At 34.8% G+C, this 25,852-nt stretch overlaps 1 protein-coding gene across 1 annotated transcript; it reads right to left on the reverse strand.

Annotated features, from left to right (window-relative positions):
* Nucleotides 1–5,079: 5,079 nt before the first annotated feature.
* On the reverse strand, nt 5,080–25,842 carry LOC144435618 (5-aminolevulinate synthase, erythroid-specific, mitochondrial-like). Its single transcript, XM_078124214.1, has 12 exons — nt 25,718–25,842; nt 20,663–20,886; nt 16,987–17,106; nt 16,320–16,454; nt 15,273–15,434; nt 14,304–14,535; nt 12,387–12,571; nt 11,663–11,842; nt 10,478–10,642; nt 10,057–10,196; nt 8,271–8,399; nt 5,080–7,825 (listed from the first exon to the last, which is right to left on the reverse strand). Exons 2-12 carry the CDS (start codon nt 20,835–20,837, stop codon nt 7,544–7,546), a joined length of 1,905 nt encoding a protein of 634 aa, XP_077980340.1. The 5' UTR covers nt 20,838–20,886; nt 25,718–25,842; the 3' UTR covers nt 5,080–7,543.
* Nucleotides 25,843–25,852: the final 10 nt, after the last annotated feature.

The raw sequence follows: 25,852 nt of genomic DNA on the forward strand, positions 1-25,852 counted from the left end.
CCTAGGTGATGTATATTAGTGTAACTTCATCCCCCATCTTCCTTTTGTATTATATCAATAATATTTAAAGGGGTAGTGGATATGCATGTACATGTATATCTACTATATACAATTCAGTTATACATTGTATGTAAGTAGATGATGGGGGAGGGGGGGGGGGGGGGGGGGAGTTGAGAAGGTGGCCATAATCAGAAAATGTTTTGTGTGATACATTCAATCATGGACTTTTAGTACTTCCCATCCATGACCAATGTTCTCTCACAGAGTTTTTGGAGGGAAAGTTTGATCCAATGTGCTTCAGCTTTTCATTTGCTGTAGTCAGACTGTATTAGTATTTTCTGATAGTCATGCATGTTAATTTGTTACATGCCAGATGAGATCCTTATAAGGAATAGCTCTTACTAGTACATTTGCATATGTGTCCATTACTCAGTAAAGGTCAAAGGTCAAAAATATTTTATTGCAATATTTGTATCAGACTGTATTAAACTAAAATGCAGTTGTTGCTGACACACTGGTAATGAACGGTACATTATTGTAGATTATTGCATTGCCACCAACGATCTAGGGATGTAGATAAGGACCAATAGCCAGCAAAAACCATCCACTACTCTACAATGTTTTGTCAGCTACATTTTCAGGAGTTTGTTAAAATATTTATTTCAACCAGTATATTTCCATCATTAGGCAGATTGAATTGAAGAGTCTCATTCATAGATATTATCACCATTTTCTCACATTTTAGCACCAACTTTTAAAACGAGCTACATCCCTGCAATCACACTTTTTATTGTTGTACTTGCCTTTGTACAGCCAATAATTGTTGGCTTTTAATTTACACAGGAATGAAGCCTATCACACACATCCTTACGCCAACAAGTTAAGTATTTTCCCCCCTGAATGATAAAAAAATGATTTTTGAATAATATTACATCCTATGCAAGCCATCTTAAATTTTCAGAATAGTTTTGACTGATTTAAATGTTTGAACACTTCGAGTTTCTCACTGGGTTATGTCTGTATGTTATCATGAATAACAGAACCAGGGTATTACAGTATCTAACTGTGTGTGGAGTGGGTTACACTGTAGATTGAAGAGTGCCACCAACAACAAAAGTTTTACAGTCTTGACAAAATACATTTTTGAAATGTATAAGGTTTGGAAGTAGTCTCGGATATGTATAGAGGTAGATTTTACTCATGTTTTTACATTGTTTGGCTAAATTTCATTTACAATTTGCAATGGCTCCACTTTTGACGCAGGTTACAGTTTGCTTTGTACGTGATTTGAGTGTAGCACATCATTTTTACATGATTCTAGTGAAAGTATTGAACACAAAGAAAAATGTTTGACTTCCAGTGTACTAGTAACTTTACATGATTATTTTATTAAATTCAGAGCACTGTAATTTATGGTAAACCTTTTTTCTACCTGTTTTAGATACTACTCTGGCAATTGAGGTTTCAGTTTACTAAGATAGACACAGACTAAAAATATTGTACTTCAATGTGGTAAATTATACAAATAGGTGATAGCTATGACTCTGTTGTGCCAATCCAATCAAGGTACTTTAAAACATTGGAAGTCTCAAAATGTATACTGCAAGACCACAGATGTCATACGAAATGACACCGTGCTGTGAGTACAATTAAACCAACGTTCTTTCAATAGTTAACAAAGCTATATCAAAATGTTACAAAAAATATTTTAGTTTGTTTCTGTCTTAGTAAACATGACCTCGGTTGCCTTAGTAGTATTTTGATGATGAATTAGATATGATGACCTGGGCATGCATAAGACAATGCAGTCTGTTTGAATCGACTCCTTGGCAAAAAAACTCAAACTACATGTGGTCTTAAATTCAAGCCTTAAATTTGATGAATTCATTTACCGCTGTTTATTTTCTTGTTCAACTTATCAACTCAAATTATCATTCATGTAAAAGTACGAAGATTTCAAAGTAATACATCTACAGTGATGAAAAATGTATATTTTGTGGGATTGCTGAAACAGAGTCATAATAAGAGGTTATGTTTGATTTAAATGTCAATTATTTATTTTGATAATGCTATTAAGGAGTTGTCATGACAACTCCCAGTGCTTGCTCTTCTAAAAGAAGACCTTTAGTGAAATTTATTTAAATGTTTTATCATTCTAGGTCTGATATAAGTCTGAAATCTTATTGAAGGTTGTCATGGAAACAATATCACTTTTGTCCTGGTAGCTGTAACTTTTCAAAAATTTTTAAGAAAAGAAAATGTTTGTTGAAAAGTACACAAAATCTTTAAATACGGACGGTGTTGAATCTGTCTAATAGTTGTTGATAAGACACTGTGCTGTCATTTGTGCCCTCTTGGTATCCTGAACTGTGAAATAATGGGAGCTTCAGTAAACGAAATATGTGTCTTAGTCATCAGAAGATTGTGACTTTGTTTGAAGTTTGCTAGGGCCTGATGACTAGGTGATAATACATGCTTCAGCAACACACACACACACACACACACACGCACGCACACACACACACACACACACACAACACAACATAATGTGTTGATGATAGGAACAAAAGTTATAAAAACAAAAGTATTTCCAGTTACAGCCACTGGGGCTTTCATAGTCTACTTGAACATTTACATCACAAAGTTTGTATTCTTTTCAAATATCTGTAGGACAAGTTTTAGTCTGTCTGTCTTTGTATATTAGGACAACACATCATTATAGTGCTGACACTTTCACTAAAAGTTTGACAAAAGTTTTTAGGCCCTAACATCCTGTAGTGACATTCATAGATTAACATCCCATTGTGACATGGCATCTTTTATACAATAGCAGTGTGATAAGTAAATTGTTTGTCAAAGCAGTGAGTTTATAGACAATTTGATCACATAATAATACTCCAGCAATATTGAATGTGGGGTCCTTGATAAATTCCACCCTAGTGGAGTGTAGGTTGCATCTTTTACCCTTTTAGGCCAAAGGGAGAAATGGGCACTAATTTGAATGTTCAGCGCCCTCAACGACACAACTTGGAGTCTAAACTTTTAGTGATTTGTGACAATTTTAATCATTTTTTTTTTCTGGATTGTAATAAATTTGTGTGTGTCACTGCCTATTGTTCACTACTCTATGTGTGTTGGTGTGCTTATTGTTGTCTTCTGTATCTCGGATAGTTCCTTGACAAGTGGTTGGTGAGCAGGGCGCCCTCACAGACTATGTAAAGAAATCTTTCATGAACATTTTGAATATGCAAATATGATACTTTACAGGTCAAATGAAGTGAGCTCTCACAAGTTTTGATTGATCAGTGTTATTGAAAAATAGTGTCAAGGAGATAGTTGTGCCCCAATTATTCTGCTATATAACTTTCCAAGCACAAATTTGCTTAGTGTCTTTTAAAATTGTCCCAAAATTTGATCTCAATGAACACAAATACTTCAGTAAATCTAAAAATATTTCCACACAACCTGCCAGAACCTTTGAAATTTACTGATAGCCCCCAGGTGTGACCTAGTATGTATTGTCATTGTACCATGATACTTGTATCCTGAGGGTGGAGGTGACCTTTAACCTTCAGTCTTCAGTTTGCCAAAGGTTGGGTTCATGACAAGACTGGACTTGTTACCACATATTCAAGCTTTGCTTTTTTAAAGCACCAGGAATGCTATTTGTTGGAGTGACACAACACATTTTATACAAAGGGGCAAAAAGTGAGTTTACATGTTGTGTCCGTGGTACTTTTCAGGTACTTTGGGATTATTGGGGTGACAGTTTTAAAGGGGATATAGGCATGAAGTGTAAATTGGTCATATATGATTTTGTGGTGGGGGTGGGGAGTTATGACATTTGTTGATAGATAATGGTCTGTTTATGCATTGCCCTTTCATATCAACCTACGGGAAGATTGTGAACAGGAGACGCCAATTTTCAGACTTGGCTGCACAAAAAGTAGACACCTTTAGGGCAGCATGTACTAGTACGGCTTTTCAATGAAGGTATCCCTCCCATGGCAAACTTATTGTGTAGATAGGATGTAAGATTTACCCTGCCTTTCAGTACCTAAAAGAATGGAATGTATAAAAGTAGTAGTTGAATAGGTCAATTGATTCTCCAGAAGTGTTTGTGGTGATGTATCATGGCTACCAGTATTTTACAGTTCAGGCATTGTACTTCCATGGTTGATGATATAAATATAACCTATGTACAATACAGACTGAATGAAACACTGATTGTGATTGTGGACAAGTTAATCCCAAGCTAGTGTGAAGAGGATTTCTTAGTCGAGTACACTGAAACCAGGCAACGAATTTCAGGAGATGGCTTCTTCCACATGAAAGCCAATATTGCTAGAAGACCGTCTGTAGTGGCAATGTGATGTTGCCACCTAGCAACAAGGGGGAATACAGCAAACACATCTTACTTCTATATCATCATACACCCCAAGTAGTTGTGGAAGTATACTGTAAAGGGTTATCTTATATGTATACCATTATAAATCTAGGCCAGGGGTATAAATCTATAAGCATTCATTCACTCACAGAATGGTACATTATTATTATCATCCACCCTAGTCATTCTATTGATGTTGAAATTGTCTTGGCTATGGCTTCAGAACACAACATGTGCACCATTGTACATGACTGTCATCACAATAACAGATTAGCCTTGCTTGCAGATGGAGTAAGTTGGGACTCGATTCTGACGTCCTTTTCTTTTTGTTTGTGGACGTCAGAATTAAGAAGAGTACTCCATTTGCAAACAGGACTACTACTAACAGGTATACCACACAACTAGTTTGAGAAAGGTTTGAGGTTATTATGTGATTGATTAGACTATCTTTAAATTTAGAAAATTAGAAGCTTGGTAATGGTATATCTCCATCTCATTAGTCTGATTGCAACAAAATTGAAAATTGTGAACGTTAACCATGACCCACAGACAAGGAAACAGCAGGTCAGCAACCTGTCTTTTCTTTGTCTGTGCATGACCAGAGTATGTGTACACACACACACACACACACACACACACACACACACACACACACACACACAGAGTACATACACAAACTATATATATATTGTCAGCTGCCAAATAGCATTTATTATTTCTTGTACTGTTGTCTGTAAATGACTCTCTTCACAGATGGTGACATCTTCTCTCATTGTCATTACGATTTGAATTATATACATGGAACCTACATACAGGAACAGTATGTTTGTAATGTTGTAACTGTATCCCTGGTTACATGAAATCTACATAGCATATATTGAACGTTTCAAACACTAATTCTTGATATGTGAAATAGCATTTTACTCCCCAGGTGTGTGACAGCAATAGCAATTCTTTGCTTAGTTGATTGACACCAGGACTTGCACTCGACATGCATTAGAATTGGCATACATTAGACTATGTCCACATTATTGTGTTGTTGTTTTTTTGACTGGTGTAAAATGCTATTGCAGGTACCGAGAATTGTATCCATGGGTTACAAGAAATCTACATATTGTATATTTCTTGATAAGACAACAATGAATTCACATTGTTATTTTTTTTTAATGCTGTATGATGCTCCACTTTTCAGCATGATATCTTCTTAGAGTCAACAATTGATTTGACTTAGTCATACAAGAACTGTGACTGAACCCCTCCTGCATGTGTAACCAATTTCATTTGCTGTGATATTATTTAATAGTATACAGAAGTAATACATTTGACAGCTAGCACAACACAATACTATCAATACCTTTCTCACAAGATGTTCTCTGTGATCTGTGTAGATGCCAAGAGATCATGGCTATCGTTAAGAATTAATCTTGGGCCATACACAATACAGTTAGATTATAAATCATTGAAACCTATTTGACATATTGAAGAATCCCAATGTCACAATTCCTCCAATTTTTTTGTGTATGTCAGAACATCAAAATATATGACTTGTACAGTATAAGAATACTTGGGACTATGTAACATATTTCTGATAGCCACAATGATATTTTATAGTGCAGAGGGTACTAAACTTACACTCTTTAGGGGCAAGATTTGGGGCTTTACATGTTGAGTTTCTGAAAACTTGTAGAGATTGATAAAATCGGTATTGTTCTTACAGTAGTATATTCTATACGTGAAGTCTGAGAACAGCAATTTGGATTTCATCATTTGGATCAATCACATAGTTTTTGGTTCTATACATGTTCGCACTCACAAAATTGGGAAGTAAACGACACCAGTTATATATTTGTTGAAGGTTGGCTTCAAAACTGTGATGGTCAAGGGAATTCTTGTGTTTTGATAAATCTTTCAATTCAGCTGATAACTGCAATTTCACAAAACCATTCTCACTCACTCAGAACTGAAGTAAAAATACAATGTTTGTTGTATTGATAGTATTGTGTTCTTCACATCACTGTCGTAAACTTATACAATGATACCCCTTGAACCCAAACATAGATATGCACATAGCAGTGTCTACTCTACTGACAGACCAGCTGCCTGTCTCCTTTTAACAAACTCTTACATGTGTACCTTGATCTCAAAGTGTGCTGGCTACATGACATTGTACAAAACAGAAGCAATAATATATAATAGTACAATGGACAGAATTCCATAATCAAGAAATAACACCTTTTGTCCTACAACACATAGACTTCATCGACAGGAAGTATACAGCATCACTGAATTTCTTCACAGCTTTTATACGTAAGATTACACTTGAGAAGATAGTTTTTCTCAATTTCTCTGTAAGTTGATTACAATCAGTGATTATTTGTTTTTTAGATGTAATTAAAAGTTAAAGTTTCAAGGTAAAATTCATTTCAATGTAGGAACAGTTGCATCAGCAATAAAATAGTTCCAATTTCAGTGTAAGCAAGAGTGAAGACACGACTGAAACAAAGACAAAGAATTTAGGTAATGTTTTGATCATATGATGAATATGTATTTTAATTAAAAATAATTCTTTGTTGACAACACAGCTGATATATGAGAACCTCACGATGTTTTTTCCACATAAGCACGACATACATGCAAAAAACACGTAAATTCTATCACATTAGATTCTAAGAGCTAGTACAGTTTAGTCTTTTCATCCCATAACAAGCACAGAAAATTCATAAATTTGTAGAGGAAATTCATATTTGTAGTAGACTGAGAGGAATATGAATAACACATAGTTACTAGAATTCAAATTTGATGTTGTTCCTACTCTTTGATCTCCCAAAGAAAACAGTCTGTCATAGTTCATATGACTGAAATCAATATTCATCAATATGTGAACTTCATCAAACCACATGGTTAGTATACTTCATTCTCTTGGAACATTTCACAACAATACACCCTATATCATGTAGATACATTGTTAAGTTATTAAAAAAGATCACAAAGTTATCTAGAATACATCAGTTGATAAGAAAATAGGATGCCAGTCTGGGTACACATGTAAGATAAGTTGCAAAGAGACTGCCAATTAATGGCTCTAATCTAAACTGAAATCATAAATTTGTTGCTGCTGTCATATAAACAGCATCAATATTCATTTCTGCCCTTTTTTTACTGTCTGGCAGATAGCTGCTCAAACAGTTTTGGGTCTTGGCAGAATCGACACTGCGAAGTGCATATCGGGTTCTTCAGAGCCAGGCCATTCTCTTGCCAGACATCGACGATGGATTTGACAAACCCATCGATCATCTCGGAATTATGGAATGGTGTTGGTGCAATCCTCAGTTTCTCTTCACCCCATGGGACAGTAGGGTAGTTGATGGCCTGCACGTAGATGTTATGCTTATTCATCATATCGTTGGCAATGCTGGTACACTGCTCAGGATTTCCAACCTATGTAAAACAGAGATGAGATTGTTTAAGATGTAAAATATACAGACGTCCCAGGGATACAAAATTGTACTATTTCTTTTATATATACAGAACAAACAAGAGGGAAAAAAACACATAGTACAAACACTTTAAACATCCAATTATACTACACTTAATTTGCAACATCTGATTTGGATCTAAATTCATTTGTCAGTTTTTCTATATCCTTCTTAAATTTTTTCCAAAAAACTTTGAAATATTCCAAACTTGTTCCTCTTCATATATATTTATTTTGTTATAATAAGTGATTAAATCTACAGCAGTTGTAAATGGCATGTATTAAACTTGAAAGTCCCAGCCTCTACTTCAGTTGTCATATTTGCCTAATATTAACAATGATGGCCTTGGTTCATCAGTACCCACGTATACAGATCAGTAACTATGTACGGATTGGGGTAAAACTTACATGGATAGGAATGATGTGACTAGGACAGTGTACCACTGGTAGTCCAACAACAGTCAGTTTACTTCTCAGTTCTCTCACATTCTCCTGGTGTTTACGACGTAATTCTTGCCCTTCTGGTCCACTTAAAACCTGAAACAGGGGGAACAAATCAACACTTAGTCTTTCAGAGCAATGTACCTTAATAACTTACATGTGTTCATGATTTGTTGGCAACAAACCATAATAGAAGTGAACAGGTCTGTGAAAAAAAGCATTACATATCGTACAAAGGTTTGCAATACTTAGAAAATCAGCAAAGTGTATGCAAAACAGACTGGCAATGTAGTTAATGGCAATAACTCAATTACATGAAACCACCACTGTTCTGAAAGTAGTACATCCAGTACGTAAGATTTTGTAATTACTGCACATCTAAGTTTTGTTATTTGTACTGCCATATTTAACTCACACTGGCCAAGTCTTGATGACTGAGTGTAAGACATCAATAAAATTATATTTTCCACATAATTCCATGTCCATATAACTTATCAAACTATTCAAATCATAACAGTATATTTACTTTTCAGTATTATTTCTCTCATAAACATGTTGTTCATTTATTTATGTGTTATATCCTATAAATATTAAAAGCTTTGTTTTGTCACAGCCTGGGATTACCACACAAGCTCAGATAAGTGATTAGGGATCACATACCAGATGTTGTCAGGGGATTTTTTTATTTATTTGTTATCAGTTTCATTTGATCTATGACATCATACAGAATCCCCCCCCCCCCACTCATCTATGGTACTGCATTTCTTCTGGGGTTTGTATCAGTAGACAAGATAGCATGACTCATATGACCTGACCAGAACCCTGACCCCCTCCCCCCCCCCCCCTCACCACCACCACCACCACCACCACACACACATACGTTATCAATTTATGGTATCGCCTTTCAACTGGGGTTGCTATCAATGGTGTCAACACTTGTGCGTAGACAAGATGGTACAGCTCATGATCATCAATATAGGAAACCTGACCAGAACCCTCCCCCCTTCCCCATCCACCCTCAAATTATGGTATTATACTTGTGTGTAGACAAGTTGACAACATATTGCAACTTGTATGATGCTCAATATAGGAAACCCGACCACAACCCCTTCACACACACACACACACACACACACACACCACCCCACCCCCACACAACTGAATTACGACATCACATTTCAACTGTTGGTGTTCAATCAGTTGGTATCACACTTACATGTATGCAATATGGTACAACTCACATGATACCCAACATAGCAAACCTGACAACAGCAATGATATCAGAGAAGACAATAGATCTTTCTGAGTTTATAAATTACAGTGCTGGGGCAATGGTCAAGAACTTGTCAGACAAGACTAAAGATTAGGTGAGTGATGTATAACCTGTTTGAACTGCCTTGTAAGGTGTGACACGTTTGTGGTTATTTTTAATGTGTGATGTGATTGTTATATAAATACAACAGTGTGATTCTCTTGTGACACACAGGCACTGCTGGTATATTGTTTTATGTTTTATTATTAATATTGTGAAGTATTAACATGGAGGGATTACCTCTGTCATATTAATCTTCTTTGTTGAACACCACATGTTTCCATTCTGTATTACACTGACTACTTAATTAGACAACTTTTAATCAACACACACACACACACAAGCAGTGATATAGAAAATGAAATTATACCATCCATACAGCAGATCATTTTACACAAAGTACACATCGACAAATAAGACATTTACTTGCGATTTCCTTACCTTGATCGCAGCCGAGGCTCCTGCCAAAACCATTGGTGGTAATGCCGTGGTAAAGATGAAACCAGCAGCATAGCTACGGATCATATCGATCAAGTTAGAACTTCCAACAATGTATCCACCAATGTTACCAAAGGCTTTGCCTGTAAAAAAAAAATAGGGACAACTCATCAATCTATTAGCACTAAGTAAATCAAAAGAAACTAACAAGCTGTGGAAATTTTCAAATACATGTACAGCTTCATAAATCATCAGAAAGCAAACTCCTTAATACGGTTTTTCACTTATCCTACTCAAAAATTATAGCTCACAAAGCAGACACAATGACAATTCAATTTGTCATGTGCTGTAATCAAATCATGGTGTACACATACGGAATACTCTGTTTTTTTTATACTTGGGTATTGGCTATCATTGTAATTACCTAGAGTTCCTGAAATGATATCAAGTTTATCCAGCACTCCATCCCTTTCAGCGATACCAGCTCCATGGTCACCATACAAACCAACAGCATGAACTTCATCCACAAATGTTAGGGCACCATAGCGATGAGCTACATCACACAACTCTTCCAATGGACACACAGCTCCTATTGACAGATTCAAAATGAGACATAGTTTTATAGGAAGATAGTTAGAATTTGCCTTTCTTGATGCATCTATATGAGACCAACTGTGGTTTCTATATAGGGTTTCTGTGGACACAGTTAACTTGCTGCAGAAACACGCAAAATTTGCTACAATGCAGCAAGGACATTATGTCAAAATCAACACTTGCATAATATTACATACATGTATGCATTACCATTTCAATGTTAAATTCTATCTGTATGTTTACATTTTTACAAAGTACTAGTATATGACATATGTCATGTAATGTACACCAAAAATGATATCAGAACTGGTGGCAATATACTATCCTTATATATATATATATATATATATATATATATATATATATATATATATATATATATATATATATATATATATATATATATATATATATATATATATATATATATATATAATACACTGCATGTATATACAGTATGGAGTACAAGCATACAAGTTTTTACTATGAATTATCAAAATAACGGTTATTCATACTTTACTACCAATATAAATTTGATTTTATACAGCCCATGAAAAAATACTGGTGTGCTTACTTGTTTGTGGTAAGCAGGAATGAGAGATGACATTTATGCAAAGACATACAATGTAATTAGTGTCAGTAACTCATCAGAGCATAAACATATTCACAGGAGCCTGGACCCCATGACTGTTTACTGATGGAACACAACACATTATAACATTGAGTTTGACTGATGCTATTACATTATAACTTCCACAAATATAAACAAACTGATAAAAGGCATGTGTTGTTGTTTTTTTGTATCAGTTGTATTGTTGTTTTTACCTAATTTTGTCTTTGTGTTAAGTCTTTCCTTCATTCAAGTAAACGCACTGGTTTTTTTTTTTGCTGTCTGTATCTGTTCTACTAGACTCTGAATCAGAAACACCACAAACTTAAGTTGAAACGTGACATCTTGGTGAACTCAACATTTTATATGTGTTTTCTTTATCGTCATGACAACACTTGGACTCACCTGTCATGGAATGCACAGTTTCAAAGGCAACAATTTTAGGTTTTGACCTGTCTGATTTCTTCAACAGTTCTTCCAAGTGAGCTGGGTCATTATGACGGAATACAAACTTGGGAACACCACTATTCCGTATACCTTGTATCATGGAGGCATGGTTGCCAGCGTCCGAATAAAACTCCAAACCTATCAAATTAAAAAAAAGTCCCAATATACATGATATTGTATTTATTTATTGAGCAATAAACCCACATTTGTGAAATGGAAATACTAAATGTACAACATAGTGTTTTTTGTAAGAGATACAAAAACCCAAATAAAAGGGGGTTGGGGCTATGCATATTCCTTATTCAAGACAGGAACTGTATTGAAATGAGGCATATATTATGCAGAAATAAATTCTCAGTCATAACAAGGGACACACAGCCATAACAAAACACATACACACACACCCAACAAAACACATACATACATGATACATACATGTACATACATCCATCCATCCAGCCATACATACATAATACCTGCATACACACATGCACAAGCACACACACACATGTGCGCGCACATGCACACACACACACACACACACACACACACACACACACACACACACATGGACAATCACAAATCAAAAACACTTCAGTGAACATGTTTCACCATGAGATCTTTTCTACTCTCCATACAACAGAACATTACATATTTACTTTCAGAAAACACTCATCCTTACCAGGTAGGTTTTTAGCCAGAGTAAACAGAGTTGAATCATTGGCCACAAAGCATGAAGTGAACACCAACCCAGCTTCTTTCTGATGCAGATTTGCCAACTGTTTCTCCAGCTTCTCATGATAGGTAGTATTACCAGAGATGTTTCGAGTTCCACCAGCCCCAGCTCCTCGTTTCAATAAGGTTTCACTGTTTTCAAGAAAAAGATATTCCAATTATTACTTTCTGTTTACCTTCTGGGCTTGGAAGCAATTTGTTATGTCCTGTACAAGGAGGAAAGGTTGTCATTTCTTTATTTTAATAGCAAGCTTGGTTCGTTGAGAAAACTATATCAGTGCATGAAACAAGGAAATTTCAATGCTGAGACTTGACATGAGTATAACGAAATGATTTAGTTCAAGAAGACAAGTCCAAGATTAACTAAAAAATCAGTATTTATTTAAAGTACCTGACATTTCAGCTGTAAACAGTACAGACAACCTTATTCAAGGGCTTGGTGTATAGTAAAAACACTGTACTGAACTACAATTCAAAGTGGAACCTTTAATACTAAAAGTCTTTAATACTGTGATATTTCGATTTTGTTATTATAATTTTTTTAAATCTTTGTTGTTCAACTTTCACAAAGACGGTGACCATTTCTTTTTTGTTGGAAAACACAATGTCTGGTATTGTCCACAAGCACACAATAAAAGAACCAGTCCGTCACACCAATGATCAACCCATTCATTTTACTGATACTTTACATTCTTTTTTTCCCTTTTTGAATGTTTATATACTGCTCTATGGTGACTATTTGTCTTTCCTGGCCACAATACAGTGCACTGTATACACTAACTAGCCAATCAAATATAGGTATCCAGACATGTCCCACTGGTTCCCATGGAACACATTAACACTTCACTTCTACTTTCAAACATCTGACCATACACAATATCAGTTCATTCCTAAGCACTTTCCCTTTGTCACCTTTCATACTATTATATTTGTGTCTCTATTCAGTGCACTGTTTGATCAGGGCGGAAATGGCTCATACTTGCTGGTACTGATAATGTTGTCATGATGGGAGGGCAAGTCTTTGATATCATAGTTCTATTCATAGCTTTACTCTCTGACAGACATCAGTTTGTTTGATTTAATATCACAAACTGCAGACATGTCACACATGGTGTATACCTAATAATCTGATAAAAGTCAACAGGATATTAAACTGCAAAACAGCTTGGATACACTCATCTGATAAACAATTATGTTTTATATATCAATTCAGGCCTCACTTTTATGTTCACCAGGCAACCACACAAGCATGAGATAAATTGGTGATTACATGTTACATGACTGAACATTTAATATTGCTTTCTCTTTTAACTATGATATACACACAGGAGAAAAACTCTGGCCTTAATATAACTAATGATATTACAGCAATGTATAGAACAGACAATAAATTAGTTCAATATAGTAAAAGCTTGTCTGTCAATGTTATATTTGTCAGATTAATAACCTTTTACCTCCTATATCATGTTGTTGTATGTGACTAATTTAATTTGACAATTTTCTCTTTCTGTTATGTTTACCTTAGGATTTCTGAGTTTCCAAGTTGCAAGCATTCTCTCACTTTAATATCAAGTTTTACCTTTGACTTATATCCAAATATTGACAGTACTGCTTAGGTTAAAGGTGACATCATAGTGCAAAAAATGTCTGCTACTTCTCAGATCAGGTTTCAATTTCACTTAAAATATTTCATTTTTCTAGCTGGAGCTTTGTTTAAATCATCTTTCTACCAGGGGGATATTTGTTTGTACACAAAACACTACAAGCTTGGAAAAACAAGATTAAACAACATACAAAATATAACAAAGTTGAACAAAAATGTGGATCAAATCTGTCACTGTAAAGTCTGTGATCTTTGACTTACTTGACAGCCTCAGTGACAGCAGGGTGACGACTCATGGCTAAATAATCATTACTGCACCACACAGTGATATTTTCTCCAGCTTCTCCATCTTTCTTAACTTTGGAAAACTCCTGAGCATGCGGAAACTGAGTTGCATCTCTTTCTAACTTCCTGAACACACGGTAGGAATGGTCCGCTTTCTTCTTCTCAATTTTTGCCTTGAAGAACGTGTCGTAGTTAAAGGTACCATCATCTGTGTAGTGAAATGTATAAATAGTCATTCATGCTGTCAGGAGATGAACATACCAGTATCTATAACATGATGGTATATACACTGTTAACAGATGCAGATCACTGACTCCCCAACTAGGATTACATCCAAAATATTTGAATGAACTCACAAATATTCTCAAACTTCCGAGTATTCTCAAATTTCCATTTGTGCTTTGTTATCATCGCTGTACATACCAGATTACATGACATTATTACAAAATGTATATCCATATTATTACTCCTGAACCCCAAAAACTTTGAATACCACAGTCTTGCATTACTGTCGTCTTACCAGCATGACCACAGGGGTTAAATATCACTCGCTTGTTCACAAATGACCTTTTCTATATCTATGCCAAAATTTGGATCCCCATATTCTGGTTAAATGCTTGCAAAGGCTCTACTAGCTACAAATGAATTTCCCACAAATGACATGTTAGTTTTGGTAGGTAATGTAATCAATTTAAAACGCCAATGTTTAAATGCCATGGTTTTGAATTCAAACTATCTTTATCAGTGGAGCCATAAGGATTAGAATATATATCGTTATCATTTATTACTCAGGGCTTTTTTTTTCTACAGCTCCTCTCTCAGACACCTCTAAATCACACATATATTTAAATCCTTAATTTGATACTGGGCTTGTACAAAAAATGACACAACTCATAAGTATAACACAAAATATGAAAAATTCCGGGTCTGTCATCAAAAATATACCTTGCACTAGTTCAGCTGGTGATGGCTCCTCAAACTTCACCTTGGGTTTCTCAGACACGGCAGCCTGGTTAGCCAATGGTGTTACGGGAGAGTTGGGAATGATGGCCTCTTTCAGGGAGTTGAACACTTTCTGGGTTAACGAGCCACTTTTTGAACTTTCACCTGCATGATATTCAAATGAAGTTAATGACTACCATGTATTATCACAAACCAATTATAATGAACATCATACAGTACTGAAATCGGCCCATGATATCACTACATCTGTGTTATAATTAATTTTTTCTCAAAACCATATTATATTTATATTTTTTTCTCTCAGAACCATATTGTCAATACATGTATCTTATAATATCGGATATTGTATATTTGCAATCAACACCACATTGTAAAATATCTGGGGATATGATTTCACTGGTTTCCAATATCTCATTTTTTTTCACTGTAATTAAAATGTAAAATTTCATTACTACTGACAACTATTGGCACATCCATTTTGTATTGTATAGAACTAACTATATGACACTCGTTGGAAATATATTTTTTTATTGGGAGTTAATCTAATTTTGTAAATTACTGTCATTACTGCAATGTTTTTTTAATTAAATAAAATTATTTCCAGCACGAATTTCACTAATCAATTTTTCACATTTTCTAAAAACTGCATATTGCTTTTAAAAAAAATTAATTTCTCCAGTTGTTTTTTCCATTAGTAAATTTCTACAATGCTCTTTTATCTTTTGCTTCTAGGTAAACATTGACACAATAAACTATTTAAACACATACTTCTAATTGTCATAAAATCTTATACAGGTCATGACCCCTTGACCCTCATCATGTGACTTGTACAACAAGAGTTCTAGATGGTTCTATGCATGCCACAGTATTGATCCAACACGTATCATATTATCATATCAACACAGAACACCAATCAATATTCTTTGACCAAAGTTTACTATATCTGTCTATATTCCCATTTTATCTGCACTCAATTATTCAACAACCTAATCACATTCAAGATATATTATATGCTATCCATCCTCATACCTAGCATGGTTCCATCCTTACTGACGTCAGTTGCTATGGATGATGCCTTGGTTTCCGTAGCAACAGCAGCATTGCGAGGATGAAGCTGATGAATAGCTCTCATCTGCTCCTTAGCCTTATCGATCACAGAGGAACCTATAATACAAATTGATTGAATACATTATGGCAAATATCGCATATGACTTGCTATAGAAACAGGGCTGTATCTTCAATTACTCATACTGAAATACACATTTCCTTACTTTTAGCAAGATTCCAATTTTCATTATATTCCTGTCCAAGAGCCTTGATGAATTCTCAACTAATTAAAACATCAATGTCAAAAAAAATATCTCTATTTTTGAAGAGATAGAGGAGTAATGCTATCTTATTTTACTGGTGAGGGTGGGGGTACATGTACTTGTGTACAATGCTGTTCATTAGCTGTTCAATACAAACACACAATTTGACAAACCTCTGATACACAGGTTTCAATGCAGCTTTGTCGTCTGAAAAACATTTTCTAAGGACTGCCTATGAATCCACATTGTTAGTGAACCAAACTATGCTTGAGGCATCAAAAAAATTATGTCTGATCAAAGCATTCACAATTTATGAAAACTCATCTGATTGATGGAAATTAAATTACATTATTATTTTCGCAAATCAAATACGGCAAAGGACTTACCAGTGATTTCATCCCCCTCTCTGATGACATCTCCTTCAATGACATCACTACACTGCTTCACGTATTCAGTGTTGGCCAGGAAAGGACACTTTCCATACACAGGGCATTTACCACCTTCGGCTAATAGGTGAAAAACAAAACATGTAAGAATACATTATACCAAAGATATCGCTTCAAATATAAGGTTTGATTTATATATTTCTTTTCCGACACACTGACAAAAACATCATGGCAAACTCTGCCTATGGCAAATTCAGCCCCTTTTCTGATATTTTAAAATGCTGATACAACATTACTAGTAACAGCAGTGAAGTAAACTGAATTTTTACATAATCTACTTTAAGGTAGCATGCACTTCACAGAGAAATTTCCCTGAAAATCAAAGTTCTACAATTTTCTACAAATTTTGCAACATTATGAAAGCTTCTTACTTGACCTTTTGCACAATAAACAGATATTTTGGGGTTGACTCTCTTGTTTCCAAGGAAATTGTCAATCTTTTATTTTCCCATAGAGTTATTGAACATGGTAGTCAGCAGCGGCCATATTGGATTCTAAAATTTTTATTTAATTTTGAGCTCTATATAAAAAATATGTATGGTGACCTCAGAGTTTTTTCATTAATTTTAACAGAGAATAGGTTGACAATGGTAACAGCAAAAGTTTTAAGAGTTTATTTCCGAGGCACATTCTATATTAAAACTTTACAAAAATGTCAGCAGGACAACTTATAAAAACTTTTATTGACTTGAGTACATTGCAGTCTAGACCTTATCACTGCAATGTACATGTAACTAATCTGCATACCAGACAAAACTTAAATTTATGTTCTATTTGCAGCACTATTTTAATTTATACAAAAATGCACAAAACATTTACCAACACAAAACACTGTTACGCACAGGTTGCTTTCAGTGTCACTGTCCTTGAAAACATCAGTATCAGGGATGAAATCTGGACTATTTTACATAACAAGACAGTATAACTGTCAATTAGTATTGCAGTGGAATGTATAATGGATTAAGTCTGACTTTCATTGAGAAACTTTGCAAGGGTCCCCACACCACTGCTACAATACAGGGAAAAGTAATTAACTGAGTGTTATCATGTTTTCTCCTTTGTTTAAGACATGAATCATAGCAGACATTCGACTGCATCATGTGTACAATACTACATTTGTACTCCTTGGAAAAAGGTAATCAGTATAACACGTATAAATATGTACATTCTCATTAGACAGAAACCCACATGTCCATGTTACCAGACAGAAAGATAATATGTATGCAGTTTAGACAGAAATGCAAATATTTTGTTGTACAGACAAGTAAAGACTAACGTATATACGCTTTATTGATGTCCAACTCCCAAGTCAAGTTTTCAGACAGGCAGACACTAAGAAATACGTAAACTTTTAAAACAGATATTGAAATACTTTATTGCTTCTTTTTTTTCAGACAGCAGATGCACGACTACATATAAGCTATATCTTACTGTATATTACAGGGGCACTGGCTGAGTTTAGACGATTTTAGGACACAATTTTTGTTGCCCAAGAAGTGTTATATTATTGTACATGTATTCTACTTACTGACGCACACTCATTCGTTACTTGATACTGGTATAACTCAATCCTGGTATTTAGATATAAATTATATGTAATATATATGAAAGATTTGATGACATAATTGTTGGTATGTATCAACAAATCTTAGGAAATCCCTGTCATTACATGAACAATGCATGAGTTGGATGGTTGGTAAAAAGTGACACGTCATGGCTAAATGAATTGTTGTAAACACTATACTTGATTACTTTAGCCATCGTTTTATGTAAAATATTTTGTATTACTAACCAAAGTAAAAACCATCTAAACTCACCCTGTGCCCCTTTTAAGTATGGCCTTTTCAGATAAACTCAGTGAGTAACATCAGAATGCCCACTGTGTTCAAGGGGTAAAGAATGACAAATTGAATGAGATTCCGCAATAAATCCCTCCACATCTTTCTAATATCCTGCTGGTATTTCCAATCCATTCCGTGACAGATTTCCCTTCATTTATTACTACTATCCATTAACTCTATCTCTATATTCAGTTATTGATGTGATTATGAGTGTATCAATCAAGAGGAAAACACAGGCTTGTCAAGTTAATACAGTCTTTAGTAGCAGGAAAAGTACCTCTTAAGAAATTCTAGCTTAGAATGTACGAGTCAAATCTATTCGACCAATATAGTTACCACTCTGCTTTACAGCATACATGTACATTCTATGGCTATGCAATTATATTTCAAGCAATTGCTTGATGGTATTATCAGTATTCTGTTATTAATAATTTTTTTGTATAGATTAATGGACTGAACATCTGTGACACTCAATTTTATTATCAGTTTAGATATTAGTGAAGATAGTGAGATTTTAGATTTCAATCAGGGGCCACCGTCTCATTGAATGCACCATGTGATGGTTTCAATATTTCAATCTCAGATAATGACGACATTCTGAGTTTTTTTATTTTTTTCCTGATGTATACATCAGCTAACAAATTCACGAGATGGCTCGACTAACACATGATGTGGATTTCTCAAACCTGATTTCAGAGAACATTAGACCCATGCAATTTGAACAAAGTTCTCAGACTCTATATGCAATAATCTGTAAAAATTTAATTTCAAAGTTACCAAAAAAAATCTAGAGACCCCATCTACACAACAAAAGGTATAAATTGTCAAACCGGTGATTTTTTCATCATCTTTTTTTGTTTTCATGGGAAGTTGTGAAATGTTGTCGCTGGATGTGTTTTGACATATTGACAAATTTTATTTCTTATTTTTGAAAAATCTTAGCAACAATTTTCATAATTAAACACAAATGTAACAACTACAGGGCGACTTTCAAATTGAATTTACTTTTACTAATTAAAATACATGTATTCGAGTTGTTAACCATTTGGTTTTAATTCACTAAAGACATAAATGATGTCACAAAATGTTATTCACATCTTGAGTGAAACAAAGAGAAAAACCGAGATCAGTGACAATAAAATTCAACTTGAAAATATAAAGTAATAATTCCATCCGGTGTGTATTTTTGGAAAAGATGGCTGCTAGTTGTTCACAACTAGATACATGTATGTTGGAGAGAGAAGGCAAGGTGAAGGGCAATGTTGTCACTTCACACTCCATATAAGGAATACGAATCTTGTATTTCCCAGTCTCTGCATTGCATTTGTAAATTGTATCACTCAATTAGATTGATAATATCAGGACTTCTGATGTTATTGTCAGTCTTATACTGAATAAACTAGGGTGCACCATTCACAGTGGAGGGCACACGGTCTATGGTGCACAGACCAAGATACAGGAATTAGTAGAATACAGTGGTCTTTTCACTTTTCAGTGAACAAACACAAGTTGCTGATATGTAAATAGAGTATCTAACCCTTTTCCCATTCACTGTACTTCTTTATAAATGTTACTCCCATCCTATTACATTAAGCTACATGTACGTGTACCGCCAACCTAAAGACAAGCCAACAACAGGTCAATCAGAAGTCAGTAACCCATGTACAGTGCAGGTCACGATCTCTGAAATTCTATCCAAAATACTCTTCAGTTCTGCCTTTACACATGTATGCTATTACCATATTAAAAGAACTAGTAAATGAAGAGAGACTCACCTTCGACTTTGCCCTTATCAGCGTTGTTTTGCATGGTTGATGCATGTCTGCTCAGCATATTAGACATAATGGGGCAGCTCTCGGCATAGCTGAATAAAGCTGTTCCAGCCTTCTTGATGCAAGATGTTGGCACTTTGGCCAAGAAGGGACACTTCAGTCCTGTCAGTTGTGCCATCCTTCTGGTGTTTGAAACTAAAGTTCGATAGCGAGTTGAAGTTTGGTATCTGTGAATAAATACCAAATGATGAAAGTGTAGGAGACTACTAGAAAATGTTTGTTCTGGGTGCAAAAAACATGGCTTACTTAGTACATTTGTAGGTCTGTTTGTATATCACAACAGAAATTATTATACAAAGCATAATAAAAAAATTATTTTCATCAATATATGTTATTGTAACTTGATCACATGGATTATCAGTTATCATTATGTAAATACATATCGCAGGAGAAATTTGAAAAAATATTGAAAATTATCAAATTTCATAAAAGCCACACCGGATCACACTGAATATTATGCCAAATATAATTTACAATCATATTATTGCTAAGATTACATGCATCTGTACGGTCCATCAAGTCTTGTTACATACACATGTAAAGAGACTATGATGAATTGGATTGTGTCTACTGCACAACAACCACAATATTTGAGGTTTTTTGTTTCATACGTTAAAAGAAGTATGACAAACAACAAATCATTCTTTTGTAATTATACCATTTAAATACTCTTCTGATATGAATATAATGATATATATATTTTACAAAGAACAATGTTACAAATAGAAATACCCAGAATAGAAGCATTTTACAATTCAATAGCATAAGTGACTACATGTATTAATACTGAACAAATCTATTTTTCCACTATACATATCACTAAAACTAATATAGTAATAAGAATATTATTTACAGACCTTGGTAGAAAGAAGTGTTTCACTTGCTTCACAATCATATTTGAACTACTACCCTGATTGAGAATGTTTTATAATCAAAATGATCAATTTTATTAACACATGACTGCAAGTTTAAATTTTAAGCTTCCATCTGCACATTGTGAACTGTATCACATGATCATGACAGCATATCGTGTGTACATGTATTTGCATGAAGGGCGGTCTGACCCTGTGGTGATTTTCTTGCAGGCACTGCTATTACTATACCATTTCAAACAAATGTCTTACACAATAGAAATGTAAATAGACTTAGTCATCACAAAGAATGGCTGTAACAATGTCTCACATGGGAGGGTCAGGGTACGGAGAGGTACCAATTCATTCCATTATGTTGTGGTCTACTACTACTAGTCTGATCATGACAAAACCCTAAATTTTATTCTCTCACATATTGAATGTTAGTAGTAGCCCTTATTCTTCCAAACTCATGTGAACTATCACAGTGTATATGTATAACATGATGGTCAATAGGTTTAACATGATAGGCATTCACGTGAACTGAAGAGGGTATGGATTCAGCCTCAGGTCAAGTGACATGTGATAAAGTGGTCCAGTTTCAACTAGTGTCACTCAGTGAATACTCGCTAGCACAGACTTAACTTTTGACACTCGAAAGACAAATTTCCACATCAACGCTTTTATTTTATGTGATGTCTAATACTATGAGTAAGATTAACTTAGTGATATGAAAGTTACTAGTACTGTGGAGTAAGCGTTTTGTCTTTAAAGTTAAAAGCACAATTTAGGCGAGTACATTTTGTATATGTATACTAGTATCTCTCATATTTCATTTTTCACTTTCTTTTTGCACCAAAATAATTCTTTTATGTTATGGGAATAAGAAGTTTTTACTTGACACACCCTTTTTTCTCCCAGATTAGTTCTGAAATCTTTACAAAATTGTTATATTTGTGAAGCAACATAATAAGTACATGTTACTTGTACACCTTGTTTCCCTAGTTTTATTAAGTGGGCGTGGCCACACTGCAAAATCAGAGTTTGAATGATGACTTGCAAAATGTTGATACTGCAATGAGGTGATCAGGGCATCAAGAAACGTGGACTTTATTCTAGTTTGATTATTCAGAGGTTAAAATATCTTTACAGGCAATGTTCTCCTTAGTAAAAGCAGAAATTAGCACCCTTAGGCTTTATGAAAAATTTGGAACCAAACTGACACTTGGCGCATTTCATATGTGAACTCAGCTGTACCTGAATTGTCATCAGTTTTATACTATAGCACTATTTGTATGCTGTAAGGACATAAACTAACAATGACTTCATATAACATGAACTCTGCTCTTGAGATATTTCTGAGAAGGTGACCTCCAACTCCAACATGCTCGGTTACAGACTTACACAAACAAACACTGATCAACAGATGTACACTTTACTTGGGTATATGCCACTTCCAAACATTCACTTGTTGATACTGGTACAAATGTACACATTCTCATAACACAAATTACATGAAATTATGAATTCAGGATTGAATTGGTACAATGTAGTATGGTGAAAAACTGAATGACCTTTACGCCGCAAGGACACAGGCTACTCTAGGGTGATCTGAATATTTTAAATAACCTTTAGTTAGAGACCTATTATATGTATGACCTTGCCCAAAATGCCGGTTCATGTCATTTTATTTTCAGTACAATGCATTCCTTGTCTGGTGAACTGCAGGTTACTGTTAAATTAAAAGAAGGCAATATACATTTGTAACTCGAAATATTTATAAGAATGTTCTGGTTGATATAATAGTAGTCTGTAAAATGTCACACCATACTATATCAGCTATCACTGGTTTCGAATCAGTGGTTGAGCAGCCTGATAGGGCTGGACAAGATGAGAGAATTATACAAAATGTATGATGTACACATGTAGAGTCTATACTACATGTAATAGTAGATTCTACATTATCAAAAGGGTAATTCACTCATCATTCAAAGTCTCTCTGTGTCTACATTTGTAGTTTGCCTATCATCAACGTTTGGGGTAAGAGGGCAAGGTACTGGTTACGTTACTTGGTAATTTTTGCTAAAGACTTGTTTGTCAATTTTGCTGGAAACAAAACTGCAGAACTAAGAAGTGACTAAAATGTCTGCTTGTATATGACCACAATATACTGAGTCTGGTCATTAGTAAAATTATTTAGTCTTTGAGAACTTGCTGAAGACTATAAAATCACAATTTTCTTGTGGTGAAAATATCAAGGTATACAGTATATTGTCAATGTCAGCAGTTGATGGACAGTCTTTAAATTAAATTGAGTCAAAATGATAACTATGATTTTTTAAAGATTTTTTTGTCATTCAAATACGAAAACGGTTCACTGATTTCACTTGAAACGTGGATGGTAAAGCACAAGTAAAATAAACAAACTTTGAGAAACTGACTTGCAGTTGTGTGTGCAATTTTTCATGATTTTTAAATTAGTACAATATTAATATACGTAAGGATAATGGATTGGTCATTGGAGATGAACAGTATATGTTTTGTTCTAAGAAAATTGAATCCATTTCTGAACATACATAGCTTTGGTGAGTGTAGTGGTGTTTTGTCTTGTCCATATCTGAATGGAGTGACACAATGTGGTGATGTAACTTGTTCATGAATGAATAAGAACTGACAACATTACATCCTTATCTGTGTTAGATATACTAATACTACACACACAAGACAAAAATAAAACAAATTACTAGTATCTGTTTCTGAATCTGACAGACTTCAGAAAATAGGATAGGTTGGTCAGAATTTTATTTTACTTCACATTTATTTTATTTTTTTTAAAATCACTTCGACCAAAAGGCAAGATACTCGTTGGTCACGTCTTCAGAAATAGTTGATGAGGTGTAAATGAAGACAATTGTGTGATTCGGAAGTAGACAAACACAATATTATGCAGACTGTGGTGTTGTAGGCTGAACAGACATCGTTTCTCTCTGGAATGTGATTTTAAATACAAGTAACCAAAAACAATCTTTGGCAAGAAAATCTACAAGGAAATAGAAGTAAATTGCCATAATTTCACCCTTTTGCATGGAAAAAATGTTCAGAATCTGCGGTTTAACTAGAGTCGGTCGGCTTATCAGGAAAAAACTATTTTTCTTTAAATTTTATTAGGCCACAGACCCTCTTTGGCCTAAGAAATGTTTGTCATTTTTTTAGCAGTATTCATTCCTGTACAGCTCTGCTAGACAAAAATGTACTTCAAACCATAATCAAACAACTAAATTGTCGCTTGCCTAAATCCATTTTTAAAAAGAAAATCTAACTAACTTGTAGTCAAGGCGCTGATTTGGGCGTGACCCGGAGCATCCCAAAATCAGGATTTGTGGGAAATACAAAATGTATCGCCAACCGTCTGCAGAGTACTAGTATTCGGCATTGATGAATCGTGAGGAAAACATACCGTTAGATAATATACAAAAGTGGTTGATATATAGCTGTCATTTTGTCACGACATTCGTTCAAGTCCGTTTAACGAGAGTGGAATTTCTACGAAACAAATGTACACATCCGGTTTCTTTACGAGTTTCCTAGTAAAGTGTACACCGTTAGGCGTTACTACACCTACACGGAAGTTCCTTGACTATTTTCTGACCATATTTCATGCCACATATTTTTGAACATCTTTCTTGTGGTTCTCCATTATTTGATAATTATTCGTCACTCTGTTCCCGTAACACTACATAGTTGTGGTAACATTGCAATGCCGGCCACCTCTTGATTTTATCGTCCATAGCTCAACGCTGTGAACGTGCGTGCTACGGTGCGCAGTGCACAGCTGAGGGAAGTCATCTCGTTCTATTTCTAGTTGTCTGGGTACCGGGTGGACGGCCATTTCGGTAAATTCATAACAAATTCACTGTCGGTTTCCCAACTTTTTCGTGAACTCGAATCAATGTAAATCTCACAACATGTGCTAATGTTACATGGCAAACGTTGCCTCATTTAAACCCCAGCCGAGCGAAGTTGAGAGTGGAACGTAGACAGACTCAAAATTTACACCCAGGCAGGTACAGAAAAATACACCAAATATACCCTCATGTCAACCAAACTTTGAATAACTGTGACTAAAAACGATCTCTAGCATACTTACATCAGTCTTCAAAAGGTATTCTCGGTGTTATTTTCGTGTTCTGCACTGAGAACGACTGCTGCTTTGGTCCCGTGCTCTTCACTGAGAACGACTAATGCTTACGTGAGCCAATCACCGGTTATGTTTGACCCGAAA

Source organism: Glandiceps talaboti, chromosome 1, assembly GCF_964340395.1.
Source record: "Glandiceps talaboti chromosome 1, keGlaTala1.1, whole genome shotgun sequence".
In the NCBI taxonomy this organism is placed as follows: Eukaryota; Metazoa; Hemichordata; class Enteropneusta; family Spengelidae; genus Glandiceps; species Glandiceps talaboti.